The 18,434-nt window shown below is 42.0% G+C and overlaps 1 protein-coding gene across 1 annotated transcript; it reads right to left on the bottom strand.

Annotated features, from left to right (window-relative positions):
- Nucleotides 1-3,930: 3,930 nt before the first annotated feature.
- LOC140338883 (uncharacterized) lies at nt 3,931-17,917 on the bottom strand. Its single transcript, XM_072423202.1, has 14 exons — nt 17,754-17,917; nt 16,378-16,660; nt 16,170-16,267; nt 15,986-16,088; nt 15,801-15,893; nt 15,404-15,511; nt 13,787-14,623; nt 8,253-8,341; nt 7,611-7,674; nt 7,413-7,501; nt 6,765-6,873; nt 6,374-6,471; nt 5,515-5,608; nt 3,931-5,149 (listed from the first exon to the last, which is right to left on the bottom strand). The coding sequence occupies exons 2-14, from the start codon at nt 16,409-16,411 to the stop codon at nt 4,302-4,304; spliced, it is 2,664 nt and encodes an 887-aa protein (XP_072279303.1). The 5' UTR covers nt 16,412-16,660; nt 17,754-17,917; the 3' UTR covers nt 3,931-4,301.
- Between the last annotated feature and the right edge of the window lie 517 nt (nt 17,918-18,434).

The following is an 18,434-nucleotide window of genomic DNA, read 5'->3' as shown; positions in this document are numbered from 1 at the left end:
ACCAATTTTGGGTTTTTAATTTTATCCAGAATATGAATGGTTTCTTGTTAATAGAAATGAGGTGAAAGTGAGAGCATAGAGAAGCTCAGCGGCCATTTTGTTGTGGTCCAATGTGAATACGTTTGGCAGAATACTACATTACCCAGAGTCCTTTGAATTGTCCTTTGACTCAGGCTATAAAATGCTGTTCCAAATTAGAAAAAAGGTTCAAATTGATATGAATATGTAATGCAGGAATATAATGTATTATTATATGTCATGATGTGGTGATATATTTGTTTTCTTTATTTAAGTTTGCCTTGCAACGTCTTCAGTTACCGCAGTTCCACCTACGTACCTACGTACATATTTGCATAGTTCCAGATGGGGGGTGCTCCATAGACTCCCCAAAGCTACTTTGCCACCATAATACTTTGAATATTGGAAATGGGAAGATCCTTCTTACCATCACAGATATGAATATATATAATCCACTTGGGAACGCATTTTTTGTTAAGTTAGATCTTACACTTGTTTTTTAACAAATTTTTGGGTGGTGAATCTAGAATCATTTTTGCTATCACATCCAATTTTGTCAAAAAACATACAAATTTTACATATAATAAAAAAAATTAGGAAATAATAACTTGAATGTACTGTTTATTTAAATTTATTTTGTTCATACAAAGGACTTATTATTACTCTATGATTTTTTTTACAGTAAAACATTTGAAAACTGATCGGGTAAGCAGTTAAGGTAAAAATTTACGCTTGTAGCTTTTCCTGGAGTGTTCAGTGTTCACTCCAACAATAGTCAGCCATCATATGTACATCCCATCTACCCTGATACCGTCCTTCTATGAAAAAAAAAAGTTCAGGTAGAAAAATTAAATGTTGCTTATTCACTACGTAGAGCAGCGCACAAGCTCTAACCACACTTTCTTGCGTGTAAATGAATAGCCTATACAAATCCAAATAATACAGTAATCGCAATTATATAAGCAGTAGAGAAAAAACCTGAGGTGATAGAAGAAAACTGAAACTGAAATTTCGGAATTAGCATACCTATTTTAGTGTAAATAAGCCTAAAAATTGAAGTCAACAAAAAATGTGTTCAAAATTGTTCCCCAGTATTAAATATATATTATTACCTCGTTTGAGTAATCAAGAATCCAGTTTTTTTAGTGATTGACGGTTTCCTATGCTGTGTAGACGCATTGTGACTTCAGATAACTGGAAGGTCAGCTATGTCTGTGCCGCCAACAACATTACGTCATGGTGCCCAATATCTTAATTCACATTAGGACTCAGGCGAGATATGGTAGACACAATTGGCCACCTCATAAGACCTTATAAGTAAAGTAAAAGAAAGTGAGCTTAGTTTATTTCTTCCTGGTATTATCCCATCAATACTTGCACACCAGCTAAAATCAGGCTGACAGGGGTCTGTTAGTAATGGTTGCTCAATGAAAGAGCAGGCAGAGGGTAAGCTGACTTGAAGGCAGGCTCAAATTTCAGAGACAACATGCTAATATATTGTGTTAACTTACAGTACACACCAGTTGGAACGGTAACACTATCAACAGTGTCCAGGAAATGTGTATTTTCAAAGAATTTTCTGTGAATGAACCCCTTTTTTGTACGGGTTTCAATACTAGAAATACCTTACCATCAGATGATTCTCCTACGTCCATGGACGTAGCCAAGTCCAACTCCAATATATTGATATCAACTTGACTTTGATAATCCAAAGGTTTCTTATTTATTGTGGACCCCGATCCAAAATCCTAATGGTCATTCTATGTATTCCAGACACTGCCATGACCAAAAACACAAGAGGGTGGTGGGATTTTGGACAATGGGTATGGGGGTGACAGAAGACTTCAGATTGACTTTCTCTTGGATTTCTTCAAGCAACTTCAACTTTTCAATCTTCTGCAAGTGGACAATGAGACCCCTTGACCTCTAAAGGGGTTAGGAAGCAGGGATACAAACCTGGAAGGTCAACATTTTAGAGACACTTATTCTAAAAAGAAATAAGGGGGACGATGTCTGCTGACTATATGAAAATGCTATATTCTAAACATGACTGGTGGTCCAAGGGTTCCAAAGCGTCAATTGTATAGATAAGTAAGAAGCCAGGCAACTAGTGTGTGCAGATGTGGATCAGCAATGGCTCTCTACATATTTCTCCTGGAAGGATTTGGCAGATAAGAGCAAAAATAGACCCAACTCAACCCCAACCCAACCAATGCCATAACTGAGGTTATGTCCCACTAGACCAACTGCCTGGGTGAGATTTGATGGCACAATTCCATGAACAAAATTCAAGGATGGTTGCAAACAGAGCCATCCCTAATGGCACAGAATGTCAAGCAATCTTTATACAGACGAATGTAGTACTCAGTGGAGTTTAGGGGGTTTGGGCCAATCAGGCTATGATGTTAACTGTTCCCTGTTAACATTCATTGTCTTGAGATTACATCACCCAAAGAACAGATTCTGAGCAGCTAATTACATCACTGGAGCCCATTCATCTGGTTGATGGTTCAGCTTCACTGACTAATTAGGACGGGCATGGCCCGGGGGTGTCGCAAAGTCAGACCCATCTAACCTAAAGCCAGCATTCCTTATGCCAAAGTCTTACCTATAATGAAGGTATTCTCGATTTCTTCTTTCAAACCTTTAAAAGAAAGACCACATGACCTACAATATAAGAACTTAAGGACAGACCTCAATAGCTCAAGCTAGAATTAACAAAATCAAATGAGTGAGTCTTATCTGAGACTTCTTACCTGACTTTATACAGTTCGGTTTGAGGTTACAATCAGAGACAGAGACCCCAAATACATTAGGAATGAAGTCCTGGTAGTTTATTATGTAACACCAATATTTTATATACCCCAAAAAAACTGATGACCCAAATATTTGTTACTTTTTTTTTTTCAAGTTAGATTGGGATATTGTGGAAAATATTAAGTCCTGATTTTCCCTTTAACTATAACAATTGGTCTTCCTTTAAAATGTATTTGTTGGAAATTGTCTCTCTAACGGACCAGGGTCATAAATTTCCCCTTATCAGATATTTCTTGATCTGACAACCAGCATCTTTCAAGACCCAATAATTTACGACACTCATTGTAAAAGTTGGAGTTTAGTGTCTCCAGCTGTCATAAAACTCAGATAAGGCTAGGCCCCTCATTAAACTCTGAGTTGTATTCTGAAACACATTTATTAATAATCATTGTATTTGAAATATACCATTCTGTATGTAGTAGTTGACTGATTTGTAGTTGTATTGTTATGGTGAGCATTTTGGGACCCAGGTCTAGTCTCCTAGGCCTCAGGAAAGCCTGGAACCCATATTTAGCCTGTCCTGGTCCATAAGTCCCAAGGACAACAGCACTGACACATTGAGCACTGCAGGCAGCCCCGTGACTCTGACGGATAACTTGGACTTTACACAGCAACCTGGACCAAGGCAAACCAACTTTACCTAAGTATTATTTCACAGTTTTCCCTTTTTTTTATGCTGTTGTTTTAGTTCTGCTAATATTTTATTATTGTTCATAGTTTATGCACTGTATTTGTATGTTTTTACTCATTAAACACTATAAAAAGTCTAAGCTGAATCTCTGAATGCTCTAAGTAGAAATAGTGTAAATTGCTAACCCAAAATGCTACAATAAACATTGTGATTTCTGAGACATCCCTGTCTGGAATGGCAGTGGGTGACAGTAAAGAAGTAGTAGCATCACTGCGGTTGGCAAGGGTAATGGTAATGATTCCATCTAAGCATGTGGTGGCAGTCTGCCTGTGATGGTGTGTGTGGCAAGGGTTACCAGAGTTGTTAACCTTGTCCCGTGACGGCCCCTCTTCAGCCTGCTGGTGCGTGGACTGTTGCTGAGCGTGGTGAAAAGTCTGTGCAAAGGGGTGCAGGCTGGGAGGGCATTCGTCACATAGGTAATTTATTTTATTAATTTACATAATCTTGATATAGTTCACACTGCTGGACTTTAAGTCATGCAGCAGTCCATGTCCCACAGGAGCTTACAACCTTTGTTCCCACCACAATCATATAGGAAAACAATAGTCTGTGTGGCTGGGGTGGCTCAATTTGGCTGTCTTAAATTAAAAAGGAGAAACCCCATGTAACCTCCACAACATGACCTGGAGAAGACCTGGGATACTCACATGACCCCATACCTGGGACAGTCACGTGACCCCATACCAAAGAAAATGGGTGAGTATGGGCAGCTAGGCAGGGTAGATGCTACAGAAACTGTCAGCATTGCCTCATCTCTAGCACCTCAATGTGCTTTTCACTTGTGAGAATGTTGATGGGAGATTAAGGTCGCTTTTCTTGTAAAACTCTTCCCACACACTGAACAAGAAAATGGCTTTTCTCCGGTGTGAGTCCTTTCATGTGTGGCTAAATTTGACTTCTGGGTAAAACACTTTCCACACACAGAACATGAATACGGCTTCTCGTCTGTGTGAGTCCTTTCATGTGTGGCTAAATTTGACTTCTGGGTAAAACACTTTCCACACACAGAACATGAATACGGCTTCTCGTCTGTGTGAGTCCTTTCGTGTGTTACTAAAAAAGCTTTCAGGGCGAAGACTTTCCCACACATGGAACATGTGTACGGCTTCTTTCCAGTGTGAATCAGCTCATGTCTGTCTAGTCGTGCTTTATCCGGAAAGGGTTTACTGCAGTAAGAGCAGGAATATGGCTTCTCCCCTGTGTGAATTCGGAGATGTTTGACAAGGTCTCCTTTTAGGGTGAAACATTTACCACACTCGGAGCAGGAAAATGGCTTCTCCCCCGAATGGAACTTTTGGTGGCGAGCCAGGACAGCTTTGTCAGTGAAGCACTTCCCACAGAGTGAGCAGGAATAGGGCTTTTCCCCTGAGTGAATTTTTTCATGCGTCACTAGGTGGGCCTTTTGGGTAAACACCTTCCTGCATTCCAAACACGAGAAGGGACGCTCCCCAGTGTGAATGCGCTCATGAGCGAGAAGCTTCGTCCTTTGGGAAAAACACTTTCCGCATTCGGAGCAGGAGAACTTCTTGGGGCGTCTGCTGGCAACGGGATGACCAGGATCAGTTGGTTGGTCTGTATTAGGAAGTTCTGGATGGAGGTCTGGGATTGTGGTGTATTGTCCATCTGGAGAAAATAAAGGGGTAGTAGGAGTGGAAAAGAATTCCAAGGAGCTTTCAAAGATGACAAGCCAAAGCAACAGAGCTGTTTGGAAGATACACTTAGACCACAACAAAGAGAACACAATGGAAGAGACAAGTCAATGGTTAACTGGTTCTTTGTCAAATAAAGGGACATCCCTTGGACTATGCGCTCAGCTCTTCCCAAAGGCTCCAATATAGAAGCTGCCCAACCTGAGTCACTCTTTTTCTCTGAAGACGCCCATAACACACCACTTTCTGTAAAGGTATTCTCATCCCTATCTCCTACACGCTACAGTTATGCCATTGGTTAATAAATGTTCTTTTCTGGAATAAGTGTTTATTCCTCACCTGTGCTGATCTCCTCCTTACATGACTCATCGTCCATCCCATACAGGTTCTCGTCATCTACAACTTCAACTTTAATGTTAATCAGATCTGCATCCTGCATAAAAAAACAGAAAAAAGAGCTCATTGCTTACAAACCACATCTCTGACTGCAATATACCCCTTCTTATCAGTGCTGACCCCTGCAGTGCCTCTTCTCCACCACATGATGCCTACAGTCTTCCTGGAAGACTTATGCTTCCAGGTCAGCACGATGAACCCCACTAGTCATGTGAATGTAATATGATACACAAATATAACACAACAAGAAATTAGACATTCCCTAGTTTGACATGATTCTGTACTAAGATCTATGTCATCCCCACCTGGCCAATAGGATGGTCAATGAAGCAACAAGGGACAACTCAGTTGTCTCTGAAGATGTGGGAATGTTTTGCAAGGTAAGTGTGCCATAACATTAAAATATACTGAGTATACTTGTACAAATATTGGAAAAACCCAAAGCACTTGGCACTGGATTTTGCATCTACTTTGATACAATTCGCCTTTATACTTCAGAGTGTTCAGTGCATGTTGGGTTTTCTTATAAGAGAGCCCAGCACTAGCTCTGCATTTGTTGACTGCAGACTGAACATCTTGACAGCTCCATCTTTTTACTATAAGCACTTCCTTAAGTCATTTGACGTCATTGAAGGCATACCTAAACTATACTGCTGCTTACCAGTCCTTAGGTGTGGTGGTCTACATTAGTTAATTTTTTTTCTAACCTTGAAAGAATTAAAGTACAAATGATAAATTAAGCTTACCCTGACCAATACTACTGTAGTTACCCCTTTAAGGTAAGACCACAACCTCCACCTACCTGATCCTCCTGAAGGGTCTCCCGATCTTCCTGTGTGGAATCCCAGGAATACTGAGGTCGGGGACGTCTCTCTGGTGGGTTCCCGTTACTGGATCCATCTGTAGTAAATACAAATTCAGTCAGATTACAGTAATGCATCCAATTCCTAAGTCATGCTTTCTGTATGTAGTTATGTTTAGAATGTTTCTGGTCTCCAGATCGTGAAGTCACACATGATGATCAGGTCAGCGGTTTAACGGGTAGGTTACCACCACTACATGGATCAGAGTTCATTGCAGTGTCCCTTGGATCCCTTTGGGATTTTATTATTAAAAAAAAAATATACAATAAAAATGTTCCCTGAACAAAGAGAATCTGGGACTCTTTTCTAGATTTAGTGTTTATTCCTCACCTTTGCTGATCACTGGAGGGATTTCATCCTCCTTACATGAATCATCATCACCATTCATCACATATGGATCTTCTTCATATTCAACTTTAATCACATTCAGGTTGTCATCCTGGATACCACAAATAAAATGTATTTGTTATTAGAAAATAGGAGGGATTCTTTGTTTTTCTTACAGCGGAATTAACCCAAAACTAACCCAAAACAATAAAATCACACTTACTTTTAATCCAGAGCAGTCGATCCGTAGAAAGGTTTCTACCATCGGGTCCTGCGTCGTCCCGGTATCCATCTTCAGGCCAGTGCGGAGGGAGCACCAGGCACTGACATCTTCTTCTCTCTTCTTCTGGGTTCTGCCTCTTATGTCACTGCGCAAACGCGAAATCGGTTGACGTAGATTGGGAAAAAACTTGCCAATCTCACTGTGCATGAAGGACATCTGCAATTTTTTTCCCTATCCTGGGAGGCTCTGTGCTCCCATTCATTCTGCATCGCCTCGGTAATTAAGAATTATGGGGGTAGTACTGCACCTTTTACTTTTTTTTTAAACAAAACTAATAAACGTTTTACTTTAAATAAAAGGGTTGTCAACACTTTTTTATGTAAAAAGTGAAAATTCTGAGTTTAGGTAAGACCCTCAGCTCCACCTACCTGATCTTCCTGAGGGATCTCCTGATCTTCCAGTGTGGAATACAGAAGACGGGGACATCTCTCTGGTGGTTTCCTGTTACTAGATCCATCTGTAGAAAACACACAAACTGACTTAACAGATTGTCTCTATGTCTTTGTATCAGAGGATGTGTGTATCTGGGTGGATAGCCAAAACAAGAAATAAAAGTCTCCTCTTACCTGGTGATGTGAGGGGCAGCCGGTTCTCCATCATGGCCGTCTTGTGGAGATCTTTGTGTCCTACCTTAGGTTGAGAGAGAGAGATTTATAAATATGTAGGCAGCATGGTGGCTTAGTAGCTAGCACTCTGTCTACTATGGGCTATGGGTTCAATACTATCTGCACAGAGTTTGCCCCCATATTCTAAAAACATTCTGACATAGTTTACATAGGTTACTTGGCTTCCTTCTAAACTGGCCCCAGACTATGGTAGTACCATGAGATTGTGAGCTCCATTAAGGGACAATTTGTCACATGAAATTGCTGTGACCCTTCCTTTCTATTCTAAACTGCCTCCTGACATAGGGTGACAATCAACCTATCCAGCCAGTATTTCTTTCAAAAGCCCAACTTTTGGCTACCTGAAGCTTTCATCCCTGTAACGTCTTTACACCATTAGTCTTTGAAGGTTGAAAGATGTCCAATGAAGGACTGTGGAGATGCTGTGAGTCCAGAATATCATGGACCTGACCCTTCATGGGTAGTCACCATGGCACCTTGCACTCACAATGTAATAAAGAAGAGGAGAACCGACATGATGCATTGTGAAGGGTCAAGCATGGCTGGAGAAGATCCAAAGAGAAAAAGGTCACAAAAAATCACCTGACCAGCCTGAAGACCATCAAATGTCCTCAGTCTTTGGGGTTGAATGACACCCAATGAATGACACCCAATGAAGGACTGAGGAGACACTGTGAGTGCAGAACGTCATGGACCTTCCATTCCAGGAGTTGTCACCATGGCATCATGAACATACAATGTAATAAAGAAGAGGAGAACCAACATGATGCATCATGGAGGCTGGAGGAGACCAGAAGAGAGGAAGGTTGCAGGGAGTCACCTGACCTGCTTAAAAAAAGGTGTAAAAGTTAAAAACAAAGACAGAGGACTTTAAAGGTCATTTCATTATTCCAGATGTCCATGACTTTTTCCTCACACACTTTGACCATGTATATGTGAATGACATGACCATGTTTAGAACCAAGGCTGCACTCTACATTGAAAATGAAGCCTTGGGATGTGTATATAAGGAGCACAGAACTTGCTGAGGGCACTGGTCTGACCTATTACCATCTGTCTCCGGTGATCTGGGAACCCTGGCCTAGGCATGTAGGGGGGGAGTTCCCGAACACACCCACCTTGAAATTTAGACTTGCAGGATTTGGGAATAGCAGTGACCCTAGGAGGTGCTGTCTGGGTTCAGACAGCTAGGGGTTGCACAGACTTCAGATTCAGGAAATTTAGGGGAGGTCTTTTCTTTTGTTTTTAGGATAGCAATAGTAGGAACCTGACTGCTCTCTGTTATATCTTGGAGTTGCCCTTTGGGTCTAATATCGCTCCCTCTTTTTTAAAGGGATGATCCAACAACAGGATGCAGATTTCTGCTCATGACCTGGGAAGGTGGGCGGAGCTGGGAACCCTATTTTCCCCATGTCACCCAGGATTCCCTGTTTGAAAGTTGGGGCAATATAATTGATCCACCTCCAAAGTTCCAGTTCTAACCTGACTCCCCAGTACCCGAAATCCCTGCCCATAGACTTCAGACCACACTTATTTCATTCTCTATCGAATAAAAACACATCATTACCTCCTTACTGGGAACACTGTCCAGCTACCATGCATCTGCAACTGCCAGAAAACAGAGCAAAGTTATTGTAACTTTACATGGAGCTCATCCAGAACTACAAGAAAATGGCAGCCCCTCCAAGTTAGGTATAATTCAGAAGACTTGTGGGGTAACCAAAAATGGCCGCTGCCTTCTAATACAAGAGAATATCATGCTGAACGATATTCGCCCTCTAGTGTCAGCTCTGAGGTCAGAAGGCGGGACTTGGTTGCCAGGCAGCGATTTCTGCTGTATGGCTAAGCTTTCGCTATGTGCGTTCCACTCAAGTGCCTAGTGACTTCCGGTTTAGATTTACGGATACGTAGAGTGAAAGAGGCAACATACTATAAATAGAAAAGAATAGAATAGAGCTTGTATAACTCATATAACCTAAAAAAAGTATTTGCATGACACTACAAGAGACATATTATTTACCTAAATCTCTTCTCACCCCCTCCCTGCTGTGCTACATTACATTGGAACCAATGGGGTGTGGTACAACTATTGCAGTGCACATGGCCATACACCTACAGTGACTCCATCCTTCGCATAAAGCACTTGATTTTACCTCAGGAGTAGCTCCGAATTGTTTTTACTCAACCAAAGATCCTGAGGTGGAATCCCACCCACTTTTGCCTTGCCATGATCTTCAGTCACATGACAAGCCAATATGGACAGTAATCTGCTGGGCAAATGCACTGCCTATGTACCCTCCCAATAGCAGAAAATTCTCTTTGGGGCCCTTCAATGAGGTCAGAGGTGTCCCTTGGAAGAGCTTCATAGTGTCCTCTCATTTCTCTCCCCGATACACACAACATAAAGGGCACTACAATCCTCCTCTGGGTGGTAGGTGGCCCTAATGATGCTCTTTGAAAGTCAGCGGGGACGTTCCCATAGTAGGAGCTCTTCTAAAGCTGACTGTACCAATGCATGGCAGACTATAGTCCCCGGTATCTACAGTGGAATATACCTGTCACAGTTCCTGGCTCTTTTCCTAGCCACCCCGATGTTTTGGGGGTCCTCACCCAACCTTGTTTGTTCTGGCTCCAAGAGGAAGGGTGGAAACCCCTGCCTTAAATGAGTCACAATGGCTCAAAATTGATATTATTGAGAAACAGTTGGGCAAAATTAAGGTTGACAAAACACCAGGACCCGATGGATTGCACCCACGTGTCCTCAAAGAGCTGAGCTCAGTTATTTCAAAGCCATGATTTCTAATTTTAAAGACTCTTTAGTCACTGGCATGGTACCAATGGATTGGCGTAAGGCCAATGTGGTTTCAATATTCAAAAAGGGAGCAAAGTCATTACCAGGTAACTACAGACCGGTTAGTTTAACGTCCATAGTTGGAAAGGTCCTAGAGAGAATGATAAGAAACCACATAGGGAAGTTTCTGCTAGAAAATAAAACTATAAGTGATAGTCAGCATGGCCTCAAGAAAGACAGAAGTTGTCAAACAAATTTACTCTCTTTTTATGAGGAAGTAAGTAAAAAGGTAGACAGTGGAGTAGCAGTTGATATAGGGTACTTGGACTTCACTAAAGCATTTGACACCGTACCCCACAGACGGTTAATATGCAAGTTAGGGTCAATAGGTTTAGAAAAGTCAATCTGTATATGGATAGAGGACTGGCTTAAAGATCGCATCCAGAGAGTTGTAATTATTGATTCATACTCTGAATGGTCTAAGGTTATTAGTGGTGTACCCCAGGGTTCAGTGTTTGGACTTTTACTGTTTAATATCTTTATAAATTATATAGAGTTTGGAATTAAAAGCACCATTTCTGTGTTTGCAGATGACACCAAACTATGTAATGGAATTATGTCCATACAGGATGTCTATAATCTACAAGCAGACCTGGATGTACTGTTTGATTTGGCAGCCAAGTGGCAGATGACATATAATATTGAGAAATGTGGAGTTATGCACTTGGGAGCTAACAACATGCATGCTTCATACTGTCTAGGGGGAATACATTTGGGGGAGTCAGAAATGGAAAAGGATCTGGGCGTATTGGTAGATCATAGACGTAATAACAGCATGCAATGCCAAGCTGCAATAAGTAAAGCTAGAAAAGTACTTTCTTGTATTAAAAGAGGAATAGACTGCAGAGATGGAGACATAATCCTGCCCCAGTACAAAGCATTGGTCACACCACATCTGGAATATGCCGTCCAGGTTTGGGTACCAGTTCACAAAAAGGACATTGTGGAATTGTAGAGAGTGAAGAGAAGGACAACTAAACTAATAAAAGGAATGGAGGAGCTCCGCTATGAGGAGAGATTAGCTGAACTGAATCTATTCTCCCTTGAGAAGTATAAGGGGGGATATGATCACCCTGTATAAATATATAAACGGTCCATATAGAGAACTCTCTTCCCAATTATTCACTTTGAGATCATTACAAAGAACAAGAGGGCGCTCTTTGCATCTGGAGGAAAAGAAGTTTAGGCTCCGGATAAGGAAGGGATTCTTCACTGTAAGGTCTGTGAAAATGTGGAATCGGCTCCCTCAGGAAGTAGTTTCAGCAACTACTTTAGGCTTAGTCTACATGGACTGTTTCCCCAGCATTTAACCTGAGGCTTTTAAAGCCCTTGTTTGAAATCCCTATGCATTACAATGGGTTAATCTACACCAGGACGTTTCCTTGAGGCACATTTATGACATTTATCTTGAATGTTGCTTGCAACGTTTAAAAAATAAAAGCGCTCGCTTAACACTGGAAAACGCCCCAAAACGCAATGGGGCGTTTTCCCGCGCTTTTAAAAACCTAATATGCAAATGAGTTTAAACTGCAGTAAAACGTGATAAAAACGCTGGAAAACGTTTCCCAGCATTTTAAAGGAAAGCTTTAAAACGCTAATAAAAGTGCTTAAAAATGCATATATACGCAATAGGAACGTTTACATGCGTTTTTAAAAAATGTCCATTTAGACCCAGCCATAGACTATTTTAAGAAAGAGCTGGATGCTTTTCTAGAAGCAAGGATTATAACTGGGTATTAAGGCTTTAAAGTAAAGATAACAGACACTGTTGATACAGGAAACATGGGATCAGGAAGGATTTTTTTTGTCCCCCTGTTGAAGCAAATTGTACCATTTTATTTTTTGCCTTCCTCTGGACCAACTATGTCCATACGGCTTTATATCTGGGTTATGATTATTTCCCTAGTGGTTGAACTTATGTCATTTTTCAACCTAACCTACTTTGTAGTTATAATGGGCACAGCAGGTGTAGAGACCTGGAAACTTACCCCAGAGGAGGTGGGAACCCTTCACAATGACCATATTAGGTGAAGACGCAGGAACTCAGGAGAGAGATAGTGGGAGCCTCTAATATTGGGCACAGCAGGTATTGAGACCCAGGAACTCAGGAAAGGGATGGTAGGAGCTCCTCATAATGGCCACAGTAGGTGTACAAACCCAAGAGCAGGGGCGGTGCATGGGGAGGGGGGGGGGCTTACAATGGGCACAGCTGGTGTCTAAACCTGGCAGCTGAGCTCAGGGGTTAGTCGGAACCCTTCAAAATGGCCATGGCAGGTGTAAAGACCTGAGACCTCAGGTCAGTGATGGTGGGAACAAACTCTATAGCAATCCGTGATACTGACTCTCGTTGACTGTGTAACAACAGGTAAACTTTAAAAATGAATGAATGAGTGCACAGGCACCAGAAGACATCTAGCATCCATTGATGTAACACAGTAGTCAGACCCTTAAAAATGAAGAGGGGGGCTCCAATTTGTGTCTCCAATACCAATATAATCATGTATGCTCCCATCGTTCTATGTGGGCATAGGACAACTCTATTAGAGGGGCCCTGCTGGCTTGTCCATGGCAGGAGCTCTTTTGAATCTGGTTGCCAAACCATTATGTAAAAGAGCTATTGCGTCATGATTGGTGAATAACAGGAAGAACAGAGACAGGTTATATATATATATTTATTTATTACAGCAACTATAGAAACAATGACCGAGCCCTGGGTAACACCATGAACTGCCCTAAAGATGGAGTTACCTCATACTGGATCGGGATGAATGAAGAAGGTCAACCAACTATCAACAGCCTTAAAGAACCAATGAGGAATGTTTTGGTTCCTATTGTTAACCTCTATTGGACCTACAACTCTCAATTACCCCAAACATTCCCTCAAAGGTTACTACCTCACTGTTTTGTTGATTTTTCATTTTGGGTGGCGTGTTAGGTTTATCGGCTTCCTCCAAAATTTACCTTAGTCTGTATTAAAGACATATGACTATGGTAGATTGTGAGCCCCTTTGAGGGACAGTTAGTGATTTGACTATGGACTTTGTAAAGCGCTGCGTAATATGTTGGCGCAATATAAATACTGTGAAATCATAATTTTGAAAAGATGTCTACCCAACGAAAAGTGGTCACGTCCATGGCAACATCAACACCCACAAACTGGTTCTCATTTACGAGCCAGGCCTACTGAGCTGTGTGACTCTGCCCTTTGGCTCCTGTGGAGCTCCCAGTGAAGTCTTTATTATTCACAGCCTCTCATCTCGCCATCACTGGTGCAAATACTGATGGGTGATCAGAGAGGTTTTCCTTTTGAAACTCTTGCTGCAAACTGAGCAGGAAAATGGTTTTTCTCCTGTGTGAGTCCTTTCGTGTGTGGCCAAGTTTGACTTCTGAGTGAACTGTTTCCCGCACAAGGGACAGGTATACGGCTTTTCATCAGTGTGGGTCCTTTCATGCGTGACCAAAAAGTCCTTCAGTGCAAACAGTTTACCACACACAGAGCATGAGTAGGGTTTCTCCCCCGTGTGGATCAGCTCATGCCGATCCCGACGGGCTTTGACTGGGAAGGGTTTGCTACAATAAGAACAGACGTATGGTTTCAACCCTGTGTGAATCCTCAGATGCTTGACAAGGTCTCCTTTTTGGGTAAAACTCTTGCAGCATTCTGAGCAAGAAAATGGTTTCTCCCCCGTGTGAATTCTGAGATGTTTAACAAGATCCCCTTTCTGAGTGAAACATTTGTCACATTCTGAGCATGAGTATGGCTTCTCCCCGGAGTGGAACTTCTGGTGCTGGGCCAATATGACCGTATCTGGGAAGGACTTCCCGCACTGAGAACAGGAGTACGGCCTCTCGTCGGAGTGAATCTTTTCATGTTTTACCAGATGGGCTTTTTGTGTAAAGACTTTGCCACACTCAGAACAAGAAAAAAGGCGTTCTTTGACGTGGATTCGCTCATGGGCCAGAAGTTCTGATCGCTTACAGAAACATTCTGCACACTCGGAGCACGGGAAGTTCTTAGGACACTTAGCTGCTGTAGGATGGAGTGATGGAACTGAGTTGGGAAGGATAGAATCAGGATCAGGGATCTTGGTATATCGTCCATCTGCAGAAAACAAATTGAGGGGAAAGAGAGAAGACTAAAGGCAACTATTTGGATAAACTAGCAAGAGAAACTTTTTGCCAGAACTTTTTCCTCACTTTCTGTCTTTGTGATACTCATACAGGAAATGAAGAGATTGGCAGTCAACTGGATATGGCACATGGCAACAGAAACCTAACAGAGCCCCTACTTTACCAACATAAAATAATGTCTGGGGTTACCAAAGTGGAATACCAGTCTGTCCCATGGTGTTTTCACACATTACTGAAGAGCCACGATGACCATACCGTAGTGTTTCATCTAACGAACCCATGAAAGGTACCACCCATGAGGGAGGACAACTCTGTGTCTGTGCAGAAAACCACTAGCAAAAGCTGAATTCTGGGTTGGATTGTATGAAGGAAACTATGATAACCCCATTGTCACTGTCCCATTGGACAGTCAATGTGCCCCTCTAGTGAAAGAGCCTACTAGGCTTCCCATTAACAATTGGGTCGTCACAGCAGAATCTCATGGTTAGGAATTTAATGTAACTGTACAGACCACCACGATCTATAATAACTAACCTGTGCCCCAGTCCGCAACTTGCTTGAAGTACAAAGGAACTAAGTTGTCACCCAAGCACAGGAAGTGTGCTACTGGTTTGAATAAATAAAACCAAAACAGCCACCACAATTAGGACTGGTGAGCCGCAATATATTACAGTTTTATTTTTGGACTGGCTTTGAGAGCAGAGTATTAAAAATCTGGAATTTATTCATCCGTTTGGTGTTTATTACTCACCAGTGCCAATCTCTGGAAACATATCATCTTCTTCAATTTTTACAAATATTTCTTCCTCCTCCTCCACTTCATCCTCCTCCTCAACGTCTCTCTGAGTGACCCCGGGGTCTGTGAATAAAGATGAGAGTGAAGCCCCCTGTACTGAGATGTATGAGAGACCCCCGGAGAGTGTGTTTTGGGGGAGACTGGTCACATCTCTTGGATACACAAATGACAGACAATGACATGATGTGAAGAGGAGAGCTGGAGTCTAATAGAGGCTGATGCCTCTGACTCCCTCACTGGGCACATACTGTTCCCACATTACTGTCTACTGGCAGTGGAGGCGGAGAAGAAGAGATTGTTGTGATGAGAATCTGGGACTCTTTTCTGGATTTAGGCTTTCTTTATTCCTCACCTGTGCAGATCTCTGGAGGGGTTTTCTCCTCTTTAATTATCACTTGTAGTTCCCCCTTCTCAGCTTTGACGTCTCTTCGAGCGTCTCTGGTGTCTGTGAATAAAGATGAGAGTGAAGCCCACTATAATGAGATGTATAAGAGACCCCAGAGAGTGTGTGTGGGGGACGTCTCCTTCATTACTTACATGCGCTGATCTCTAAAGGGCTTTCTTCCTCCTCCTTAGAGAGCTCATCACCCCTCATGCCCGGGTCTTTTTCTTCAGCTTTCACATGAATAAGGCTTTTATCCTTGACAAAATTAATTAGGTGGTCAGTGATTTTTAATTAACTCAACAGTACTTTTTTGGTTAGACTTCCAGCCCTATCTACCTGATGATGGTGAGGGATCTCCTGATGTTCCTGAGTGGAATCCCAGGAATACAGAGGACGGGGACATCTCTCTGGTGTGTTCCCATTACTGGATCCATCTGTAGGAAACACACACACTGACTGAATACATTGTCTCTATGTGTTTATCAGATGATGGGGGATCTATCCTCCGTACTGCTCTCTCCTTTACAATAAAGTCTCCTCTTACCCGGTGATGTGAGGGTCTGGTGGTCCTCCATCATGATGTCCTTCTGTCATTCTACATACTCAGTTTGTGCATAGTTAGGATAAACACAGATTTACACAGATACAGCTATAAAATAAAACAATATAAATGTTTAAAACATCAATTAGATTTTTTGTCCTTAACTTTCAAGATGATTTAACTTTTGAAATTTGACTTTCCCTTTATAGGACATCTTTGGAAATAAAGTTGCTTCCTTTTTGTTGTTGAGTGCCGAGTGCGGTGCAATGAGAAGGACACGGCTGACCTGTAGAAATGTCATTATAGAAAGAAGAGATTTACAAATGAAAACCTTCAGCCTTATTATGGGTACCTGAATGTCTGTATAACAGAGACGGGAGGCAGAGACGGGAGAAAGAAAGAAGAAGAGAAGGGGTAATGTGAGAGACAATGAAGAAGAGGAGAAGAAGAAAAGAAACAGAATCAGAATGACAAAGAGAAAAAAGAGAAAGAGAGAGAGGAAGGGAGAGATCAAAAATAAGGAAAAAGATGAATAGAAGAATGAGAGAAAATAAAGAGGAAGAGAGAAGAATAGAATGTAGAAGACTGAGAAAAAGAACAGGAGGAAGTGGGGGGAGGGAGAGTAGGAAGAGGGAAAGTGAAAGAAGACAAATAGAGAGGAAGAATAGGAAAGGAAAAAAAGTAGTAAAATGGCAACAGAGAATAAAAAAAAAGAGGAGGAGAGAAAAAATGAGAAAGAGAGAAGAACAGAATGAAAATGCGTAAAGGAGGAAGTGGGGGGAGAAAAAGAAGAAGAGAAAGAAGAAAAATAAAGGGAAAGAGGAAGATTAGGAAAGAAAATAAGTGAAATAGGGACTGGGAAGAGAATGAGAGGAACAGAAGAGGAAGAAGAGAGACCGAGGGATACAAACAGGAGAACAGGAGAGGGATAAAGAGAAGGCGAGAGAAGAATAGGATAAAGAATAAGAGATTGGGGGGGGAGAGAAGAGAAATGAGATGGGTGATAGGGTGGGGCAGGAAAATGATGAGGGGTCAGAATGAGCAGGGGAAGATGAAAATGGGGAGCAGAGAAGGAGACAAGGTGATGGTAAAGGCAGGCAGGATAAAATAAAGAGAAGGGAAATTAGAAGAAGAAGGAAGTCAGTAGGGGGCAGTCAGACTGGAGAGCCATGTAATCTCTCTGGGAGCTGGGAACATGAAATAATAATGTCAGTCTCCTCTGCCCTGGCTTGTTATAAATGAATGTGTAATGTCAGGTCAAGGCTTTTTATAAGGGAATTGTCCCACCTTTGGCTCACAAAGTCACATGACCCCCCGAATCAATTCACCTACAGCCAATGCTAGGACCGACCTCACTAATAACAGAGAGACATTATTACCTCCTCCTCAATGGATACATTCTCCAGCCTTACACCCCCCAGCATCAGCTGCTACAGCAGCCAGAGGGAAGTTGCTGTAACTTTTCAAGGGTTTCATTTTGAGCTATGGAAAAATGTCCGCCACCTACAATTGTATAAGGAGAAAGTGGAATCTAAACTAAGGCAAAATGGCCGCCGCGAATCTTCAGAAGGAAATGCTTTGCTGAGACAATCACCCTCTAGTGTAGATGGGACCCATTTCACAAGGTCAGTAGGGGGGAAAATGTTGCTAAGCAACAAAGGAACAAAGGTTTCCGCCTTTTGGCTGCTGTGCGTTCCACAGCTGCCCAGCTACTTCCTTGTTGCCGTGGTGACGAATTCAGCTTGGAAGAGCCATGTGGAGTTTTATGCCTTTTGTACTGTGGAAGCAAAACTGCAGCCAAATATGATCTGTGTTGGTTAAAATGTGTGTAAATAAAATATATGCTGAAAGCAAATACAGGCATTTGTTTTGCGAGTCCATTTGTGTTCACTTTTCACCACAATGCTTCCCACACTTTGAACACTAATATGGGTTTTCAATGGTGTCGGTTCTCTTTAAGGCCACCACACACATGACTTCCATTTTCTATAGGACCACTGGAAATTTAGCCTCAATTCCCCTGAGGGCCACAAGAAAAATGGATTTTATTCTCTTGAGGG

Source organism: Pyxicephalus adspersus, chromosome 10 (genome assembly GCF_032062135.1).
Source record: "Pyxicephalus adspersus chromosome 10, UCB_Pads_2.0, whole genome shotgun sequence".
NCBI lineage: Eukaryota > Metazoa > Chordata > Amphibia > Anura > Pyxicephalidae > Pyxicephalus > Pyxicephalus adspersus.
The sequence above is the reverse complement of the archived record's forward strand: the minus strand, read 5'-3'. Positions and strand labels throughout refer to the sequence as shown.